This window comes from Oncorhynchus clarkii, unplaced genomic scaffold, assembly GCF_045791955.1.
Source record: "Oncorhynchus clarkii lewisi isolate Uvic-CL-2024 unplaced genomic scaffold, UVic_Ocla_1.0 unplaced_contig_10649_pilon_pilon, whole genome shotgun sequence".
Taxonomy (NCBI): domain Eukaryota; kingdom Metazoa; phylum Chordata; class Actinopteri; order Salmoniformes; family Salmonidae; genus Oncorhynchus; species Oncorhynchus clarkii.
Window position 1 is genome coordinate 5,001 of NW_027260901.1, and position 10,000 is coordinate 15,000.

The 10,000-nt window shown below is 47.6% G+C and overlaps 1 protein-coding gene across 1 annotated transcript in view; it reads right to left on the bottom strand.

The window, feature by feature from the left end:
* LOC139402159 (voltage-dependent P/Q-type calcium channel subunit alpha-1A-like) overlaps positions 1 to 10,000 on the bottom strand; it is a gene marked incomplete at its 3' end in the record, with an annotated part of 19,308 nt that overhangs the window by 4,200 nt on the left and 5,108 nt on the right. The window contains exons 3-5 of the mRNA XM_071146245.1: positions 7,947 to 8,066; positions 3,571 to 3,588; positions 1,705 to 1,743 (exon numbers count right to left, since the gene is read on the bottom strand). Of these exons, the coding sequence (XP_071002346.1) occupies positions 1,705 to 1,743; positions 3,571 to 3,588; positions 7,947 to 8,066 (177 nt within the window). The remainder of the gene's footprint in view (positions 1 to 1,704; positions 1,744 to 3,570; positions 3,589 to 7,946; positions 8,067 to 10,000) is intronic.

Here is a 10,000-nt window from a genome sequence, read left to right on the forward strand (position 1 = left end):
GTGTCTGTGTCGGAGAGTCTGTGTCGGAGAGTCTGTGTCGGAGAGTCTGTGTCGGAGAGTCTGTGTCGGAGTGTCTGTGTGGGAGAGTCTCTGCGGGAGTGTCTGTGTCAGAGAGTCTGTGTCGGAGAGTCTGTGTCGGAGTGTCTGTGTGGGAGAGTCTGTGTGGGAGAGTCTGTGTCGGAGAGTCTGTGAGGGAGAGTCTGTGTGGAAGAGTCTGTGTGGGAGAGTCTGTGTGGGAGAGTCTGTGTCGGAGAGTCTGTGTGTCGGAGAGTCTGTGTCGGAGTGTCTGTGTGGGAGAGTCTGTGTGGGAGAGTCTGTGTGGAAGAGTCTGTGTGGGAGAGTTTGTGTGGGAGAGTCTGTGTGGGAGAGTCTGTCGGAGAGTCTGTGTCGGAGAGTCTGTGTCGGAGTGTCTGTGTGGGAGAGTCTCTGCGGGAGTGTCTGTGTCGGAGAGTCTGTGTCGGAGAGTCTGTGAGTGTCTGTGTCGGAGAGTCTGTGAGGGAGAGTCTGTGTGGAAGAGTCTGTGTGGGAGAGTTTGTGTGGGAGAGTCTGTGTGGGAGAGTCTGTGTGGGAGAGTACACCATCCCAAAAGATCCCTCTATCAGCCAGACCTCCCTAAACCCACAACGCCAAGCACATCCAACTACAATACCATGCTTCCCTACTATGAGAGAGAGATAAAGGGCAAAATGACAGAAGAGAGAGAGAGAACAAGCATAGACCATGCCTCACATGCATCCAATGGCACGTACACAGAAGCATGTATTCACCCAGAATGATATCTCTTAGAGATCGTAGCAGCGTTCAACACCGACACCCACAGTCACACTATCTACCAGCATGAAGAACACCTTTATCAGCAGGCAGACCTAGGAGCTGACCTCTTCAAGTCATTCAGGTCTACAAGTCCCTCGGTCATGTAATGAGGAAACCAGACCAGACAAGCCCGATGAGTATATGGACAAGCCATGCGCACTCCTCAAGTAGCTGGACATTCAACTCACACGTAGAAATACACACACCCACTGAGCTCACAAGCTGCATTCTGTTGTTCAGACTGGGTCCATATGTAGCTTAGGCATATCATGTGCAGTATCCAGACACTCACACACACAACTGGCTTCCAAAGAGCGTCCAATATCCAATATGGTATACCATGCACGGTGTGACTGACATGACATGCCAAGACTATGTTTATGTATTGGTCAACAACTTCCGTCTAGCGATATCATGCTTCAACATTCGCTGTCGACCCAGAGGCAATGCAAAGAGGCAATCGCAAACTCAAACATACAAAGACAGCAGACAGACAGACAGAAAGACAAGCAGACCCTCCTTCTAGACCATGTGGACCAACACTGCAACACAGGCATACAGGACAGAGGGGGTGGGGGGGGGGGGGGGGGGGCAGCACAAAACATTACTGGGACAAAAGGATCAGAGAGAGAGAGGAGAGTACAGGAGAACATAGAAACAAGATGAAAGACAGATGGGAAAACACAGAGAGAAAGAGAGAGGGCGAGGGAGGCAGATTTTTTTTAAGCTAGAGAAAGACAGAGATAGAAGGATAGAGAGATAGTGGGAGAGACAGGGGTACATTAAAAAAGAGAGATTGGGGTACATTAAAAAAGAGAGAGTGATAGAGAGATAAATAAAATGAATGGAAGATAGATAAAGAGACAGAGAGGGAGAGACAGGGGTACATACACTGAGGTGGTTATGTCCACGAGGCCTGTGTCGTCTCCGCTGTAGTCAGACAGGCACACAAAGAGAAGAGGAGCAGAGAGCCACACACACAGTCATGAAGCCACAGAGAGGAAAGGTAGGCAGGGAAAGGAGAGGAGAGGGAGAGGAGAAGAAGGGAGAGGATAGGAAGAGAGAGGATAGGAAGAGAGAGAAGTGGGAGGGAGAGAAGAGGAAGGGAGAGAAGAAGAAGGGAGAGGAGAGGAAGGGAGAGGAAAGGAGAAGAGAAGAAGGGAGAGGAGAGGAAAGGAGAGGAAGGGAGAGGAAAGGAGAAGAGAAGAAGGGAGCGGAGAAGAAGGGAGAGGAGAGGAAGGGAGAGGAGAGGAAGGGAGAGGAGAGGAAAGGAGAGGAGAGGAAGGGAGAGGAAAGGAGAGGAGAAGAAGGGAGCGGAGAAGAAGGGAGAGGAGAGGAAGGGAGAGGAGAGGAAGGGAGAGGAAAGGAGAAGAGAAGAAGGGAGCGGAGAAGAAGGGAGAGGAGAGGAAGGGAGAGGAGAGGAAGGGAGAGGAGAGGAAGGGAGAGGAGAAGAAAGGAGAGGAGAGGAAGGAGAGGAGAGGAAGGGAGAGGAGAGGAAAGGAGAAGAGAAGAAGGGAGCGGAGAAGAAGGGAGAGGAGAGGAAGGGAGAGGAGAGGAAGGGAGAGGAGAGGAAAGGAGAGGAGAGGAAGGGAAAGGAGAGGAGAGGAAAGGGGAGGAGAGGAAGGGAGAGGAGAGGAGAAGAAGGGAGAGAAGAAGGGAGAGGAGAGGAAGGGAGAGAAGAAGGGAGAGGAGAGGAGAGGAGAAGAAGGGAGAGGAGAGGAAGGGAGAGAAGAAGGGAGAGGAGAGGAGAGGAGAAGAAGGGAGAGGAGAGGAAGAGAGCGGAGAAGAAGGGAACGGAGAGGACGGGAGAGGAAGGAAGAAGAGAGGAGAGGAAGGGAGAGGAGAAGAAAGGAGAGGAGAGGAAGGGAGAGGAGAGGAAGGGAGAGGAGAGGAAAGGAGAAGAGAAGAAGGGAGCGGAGAAGAAGGGAGAGGAGAGGAAGGGAGAGGAGAGGAAGGGAGAGGAGAGGAAGGGAGAGGAGAGGAAAGGAGAGGAGAGGAAGGGAAAGGAGAGGAGAGGAAAGGGGAGGAGAGGAAGGGAGAGGAGAGGAGAAGAAGGGAGAGAAGAAGGGAGAGGAGAGGAAGGGAGAGAAGAAGGGAGAGGAGAGGAGAGGAGAAGAAGGGAGAGGAGAGGAAGGGAGAGAAGAGGGAGAGGAGAGGAGAAGAAGGGAGAGGAGAGGAAGAGAGCGGAGAAGAAGGGAGCGGAGAGGACGGGAGAGGAAGGAAGAAGAGAGGAGGAAGGGAGAGACAAAAACAAAGGGAGAGACAAAAACAAACAGCACCGGAGGACAGAGCCATTGGACACAGCATAGCCACCAAGACCCAGGGAGCGAGAGGGATGGAGAGAGGAAGGGGGAGTGAAGGATGAGGGGAAAGGGATGAGTGGGGAGGAGGAAAGGGTTGGTATAGAAAGAGAGGTGGGGTTGGTATGGGAGAGAGGAATGAGGGGGAGGGATGGGAAACGGAGGACGAAGGGAAGGTAAAAAAGTTGGGAAGGAGGTAGAGAAAGAACATGATGAGGAAAGGAGAGAAGGGAGGATGAGACAGAGGGCAGGGAGGTTAAAAGGAAGAAGAGAAGAGAGCAGAACAATAGAGAGATCGAGTTAATTGGTGAAGGGCCAACGAGCACACACAAGAGAGAGGAGGGTGAGAGAGAGAGAGAGAGAGAGAGAGAGAGAGAGAGAGAGAGAGAGAGAGAGGGAGAGGAAAAGAAAGACAATAAAAAACGTTGCTCACTGACACGCACACACGCACACTTACCGCAGCATCGTGTACACTCTGTAGGGCAGAGCAGTGTTAGACACAGTCAGTGAGGAGAGCACAGGTGGTGGTGTTTCATACTATACAGCCTATAGGCTATTAGCTAGCGTTCCAAATGGCACCCTAATCTCTGCAAAATGCATTACTGTTGACCAGAGCCCGACAGTACGGGATCTGGTCAAAAGTAGTGCACTACAAAGGGAATAGGGTGCCATGTGGTCTTATCCTACCACACTACCGATGCCACACTAAAGCTTTTCAGATACAGTTTAACACAACATATTCCACTACTAAACACTACTACGCTTCTATGCTACACACACACACACACACACACACACACACACACACACACACACACACACACACACACACACACACACACACACACACACACACACACTCCTCTTAGTGTGTGTGTGTTTCTCTCTTACACCCATATACTCGGTCATACACCAGACAACACACTGCTACAGTCTTACAGTAACCAACAGACAACACACTGCTACAGTCTTACAGTAACCAACAGACATCACACTGCTACAGTCTTACAGTAACCACCAGACAACACACTGCTACAGTCTTACAGTAACCAACAGACAACACACTGCTACAGTCTTACAGTAACCAACAGACAACACACTGCTACAGTCTTACAGTAACCAACAGACTTGGTGACACCAGACAACACACTGCTACAGTCTTACAGTAACCAACAGACTTGATGACACCAGACAACACACTGCTACAGTCTTACAGTAACCAACAGACAACACACTGCTACAGTCTTACAGTAACCAACAGACAACACACTGCTACAGTCTTACAGTAACCAACAGACTTGGTGACACCAGACAACACACTGCTACAGTCTTACAGTAACCAACAGACAACACACTGCTACAGTCTTACAGTAACCAACAGACTTGATGACACCAGACAACACACTGCTACAGTCTTACAGTAACCAACAGACTTGATGACACCAGACAACACACTGCTACAGTCTTACAGTAACCAACAGACTTGATGAACCAGACAACACACTGCTACAGTCTTACAGTAACCAACAGACAACACACTGCTACAGTCTTACAGTAACCACCAGACAACACACTGCTACAGTCTTACAGTAACCAACAGACTTGATGACACCAGACAACACACTGCTACAGTCTTACAGTAACCAACAGACATCACACTGCTACAGTCTTACAGTAACCAACAGACAACACACTGCTACAGTCTTACAGTAACCAACAGACAACACACTGCTACAGTCTTACAGTAACCAACAGACAACACACTGCTACAGTCTTACAGTAACCAACAGACCTGGTGACACCAGACAACACACTGCTACAGTCTTACAGTAACCAACAGACAACACACTGCTACAGTCTTACAGTAACCAACAGACTTGATGACACCAGACAACACACTGCTACAGTCTTACAGTAACCAACAGACAACACACTGCTACAGTCTTACAGTAACCAACAGACAACACACTGCTACAGTCTTACAGTAACCAACAGACTTGATGACACCAGACAACACACTGCTACAGTCTTACAGTAACCAACAGACAACACACTGCTACAGTCTTACAGTAACCAACAGACTTGATGACACCAGACAACACACTGCTACAGTCTTACAGTAACCAACAGACTTGATGACACCAGACAACACACTGCTACAGTCTTACAGTAACCAACAGACAACACACTGCTACAGTCTTACAGTAACCAACAGACAACACACTGCTACAGTCTTACAGTAACCTTGATGACACCAGACAACACACTGCTACAGTCTTACAGTAACCAACAGACAACACACTGCTACAGTCTTACAGTAACCAACAGACAACACACTGCTACAGTCTTACAGTAACCAACAGACTTGATGACACCAGACAACACACTGCTACAGTCTTACAGTAACCACCAGACAACACACTGCTACAGTCTTACAGTAACCAACAGACAACACACTGCTACAGTCTTACAGTAACCAACAGACTTGATGACACCAGACAACACACTGCTACAGTCTTACAGTAACCACCAGACAACACACTGCTACAGTCTTACAGTAACCAACAGACAACACACTGCTACAGTCTTACAGTAACCAACAGACAACACACTGCTACAGTCTTACAGTAACCAACAGACAACACACTGCTACAGTCTTACAGTAACCAACAGACTTGATGACACCAGACAACACACTGCTACAGTCTTACAGTAACCAACAGACAACACACTGCTACAGTCTTACAGTAACCTTGATGACACCAGACAACACACTGCTACAGTCTTACAGTAACCAACAGACATCACACTGCTACAGTCTTACAGTAACCAACAGACTTGATGACACCAGACAACACACTGCTACAGTCTTACAGTAACCAACAGACTTGATGACACCAGACAACACACTGCTACAGTCTTACAGTAACCACCAGACAACACACTGCTACAGTCTTACAGTAACCAACAGACAACACACTGCTACAGTCTTACAGTAACCAACAGACAACACACTGCTACAGTCTTACAGTAACCAACAGACAACACATTGCTACAGTCTTACAGTAACCAACAGACAACACACTGCTACAGTCTTACAGTAACCAACAGACAACACACTGCTACAGTCTTACAGTAACCACCAGACAACACACTGCTACAGTCTTACAGTAACCAACAGACAACACACTGCTACAGTCTTACAGTAACCAACAGACTTGATGACACCAGACCAGAGTGAGAGTACATGGTTTGTGTGTGTGTGTGTGTGTGTGTGTGTGTGTGTGTGTGTGTGTGTGTGTGTGTGTGTGTGTGTGTGTGTGTGTGTGTGTGTGTGTGTGTGTGTGTGCAGCCAGATTCTGTCCTGGGAATTGTGGGACATTTTGGTGAAAGCTTTTCTTGAAATACACAGATGTTTGAGGTAAAATAGGTACCACCTGTATTGTCCTTCTCAGTTCACACCCTCTCCCAACAAACCAAGACCTCTGGCCACAGCAGACAGCAGACAGACACACCAAGGCTACTATGGGAATGAGCATGGATAGGATGGATGTAATGGGGATGCACACCAGGGGAAGGAGGGAGAAGGGGAGGGAGGATGTGAGATGAGGAGGGCTAGGCAAGTTTGTGCTTTGTGGATGAAAGACGTATCCAGACTGCTCTGTTACCCAATATTTCCATGCTAATATTTCATTCTTTAAAGCAACAAGATCTCACTTTTTGACCAATTTGATTTCAGATTCAGTTTATCCACGTTTCTCAAAACGTCAAATTTCCAAGTTGGTCCAAACGTTACATTTCTAATTTGTTTTTGACACGGTTGATGGGTAGAGCCTCCTGGCAAGGCGCCTTGCGTCTGGTTAAATGTAGGCATTCATTTTGAATGGTTAAGGGTTTGGGATAGGGTTCAACATTTAAAAAAATTGTGTCTAGCAATGGGATTGAACATGTGACCCTCTACCCATCCCCAACACCCAAGCCTACTTATTGGTAACGGTGCTCACCGTGGCCCTAGTGGCAGGTTTTGAAGGCATCTCCCAACGTCCTTAGGAAATGGATGGGCGTTCAATTTCAAAGTGACCTGGCTGTTTATAATTTTACAACAAACATCGAATACTGTTTTCTCCCCTCTGACATCATTGCGATAGAAGAGGGCAAAATGTACTGGAATTTTTGCTGCACTCCTCAGCTCGGCAACAAAATCAATAACAATGGACAATGGGGCTGTTTCCCCCTACTGTGGATTTCATCTTTCAGTTAGCATTAGCATATCTCCATGATAATATTTTATTATTGAAGTTAGCATTAGCATATCTCCATACTAATATTTAATTATTTAAGTTAGCGTTAGCATGCGTCACACTGTTATCACCACCCTGTTAATAAGAGTGTAAGGAAACTAGTTTTAAAGTGATACATCAAATGTTTCTAAGACATATCACTTTACCAGTAGTAGTCTTAACAAACAAGGGCTTGACACACACACACACACACACACACACACACACACACTTTAACGCACAAATACATTTTTAAAATGTATTATTATGTTTCTAGTTGTATTGTTTGTATATTGTTGTATTTTAAATGTGTGTGTCTGTCCTTGTCTATCCGTGTATCAGTGTTTTGTTACTTGTCATGTTTACTGTTTTTGTGGACCCCAGGAAGAACAGCTGCTAATGGGGATCCAAATAGACAAAAATAAACAAACACAGGTCAGAGTGGATAGTCAGAGCGAGGAAAAGGAGGAGGAGGACGGAGGGGAAAGAGTGCAGGGATGAGGAGGAGGAATGGAGGGTTTATGATGATGATGATGGGGATGAAGGTGCTCACTTGGTTGTCGTCTGAGAGGCGGGGCATGGAGATGGTCCGACCATGCCTGTCCATTCGCATTGGGTGACAGGGCTCAGTTTCCGAGTACCCGTCCCGCCCCATCTTTCTCATCTCTAGCGTCTGCAAGAAAGAGACCAGAGGGTGTGTGACCACTGCCGACTAGGGGCAGGAGTCTCAGAGACAGGGGTCTTTTGATAGGACTAGAATGAGTGTATCGTAAGTGATTCTATAATTGTTTATAATTCTATGCTTTTGAACTATTCTATAGTTAGTTGTGTAGTTCTTATTCAATATATTGTCTTGTCTCCACCGGCCAACTTGGCTGTGAAGTAGCTATAAAATAAGGAAGCCTCTCTATTGTCTGTTTATCTGGTCCTTCAACGGGCTGCAGGGAGCAGTATGTAGACATTTCTTCCCACAGAACCATAGATACTGTAGCAGCGTTCATGTACAGATAATTCGAAAAGTATTCGGACCCCTTAACTTTTTACATTTTTGAAAATTTGACATTTTACCCCCCTTTTCTCCCCAATTTCGTGGTATCCAATTGTTAGTAGTTACTATCTTGTCTCATCGCTACAACTCCCGTACGGGCTCGGGAGAGACGAAGGTCAAAAGCCATGCGTCCTCTGAAACACAACCCAATCAAGCCGCACTGCTTCTTAACACAGCGCGCATCCAACCCGGAAGCCAGCCGCACCAATGTGTCGGAGGAAACACCGTGCACCTGGCGACCTTGGTTAGCGTGCACTGCGCCCGGCCCACCACAGGACTCGCTAGTGCGCGATGAGACAAGGATATCCCTACCGGTCAAACTCTCCCTAACCCGGACGACGCTAGGCCAATTGTGCGTCGCCCCATGGACCTCCCGGTCGCGGCCGGCATCGACCGGGAGGCACTGCGCCACCGGAGGCTCCCGGACCCCTAAAATAGATTTTAAAAATTGTTCCACACCAATCGACACACAATACCCCATAATGACAAAGCAAAAACAGGTTTCTATACATTTTAGCAAATGTATTAAAAAAAATATTTTAAAAATACAGAAATACCTCATTTAAATAAGTATTTAGACCCTTTGCTATGAGACTCTAAATGGAGCTCAGGTGTCTCCTATTTCAATTGATCATCCTTGAGATGTTTCTACAACTTGATTGGAGTCCACCTGTGGTAAATTCAATTGATTGGACATGATTTGGAAAGGCACACACCTGTCTATATAAGGTCCCACAGTTCACAGTGCATGTCAGAGCAAAAACCAAGCCACGAGGTCGAAGGAATTGTCCGTAGATCTCCGAGACAGGATTGTGTCGAGGCACAGATCTGGGGAAAGGTACCAAAACATTTCTGCACCATTGAAGGTCCCCAAGAACACAGTGGCCTCCATCAGTCATAAATGGAAGAAGTTTGAAACCACCAAGACTCTTCCTAGAGCTGGTCACACGGACAAACGGAGCGATCGGTGGAGAAGGGCCTTGGTCAGGGAGGTGACCGAGAACCCGATGTTCACTCTGACAGAGCTCCAGAGTTCCTCTGTGGAGATGGGAGAACTTTCCAGAAGGACAACCATCTCTCTAGCACTCCACCAATCAGGCCTTTATGGTAGAGTGACCAGACGGAAGCCACTCCTCAGTAAAAGGCACATTACAGCCTGCTTGGAGTTTGCCAAAAGACATCTAAAGACTCTCAGACCATGAGAAACAAGATCTGGTCTGATGAAACCAAGATTTAACTTTTTGGCCTGAATGCCAAGCGTCACATCTAGAGGAAACCTGGCACCATCCCTACGGTGACGCATAGTGGTGGCAGCATCATGCTGTGGGGAGGTTTTCCAGCGGCAGGGACTGGGAGACTAGTCAGGATCGAGGGAACGATGAACGGAGCAGTACAGAGAGACCCTTGATGAAAACCTGCTCCACAGTGCTCAGAACCTCAGACTGGGGGAAGGTTCACCTTCCAACAGGACAATGACCCTAAGCACACATCCAAGTCAACGCAGGTGTGGCTTCGGGAAAAGTCTCTGAATGTCCTTGAGTGGCCCAGCCAGAGCCCGG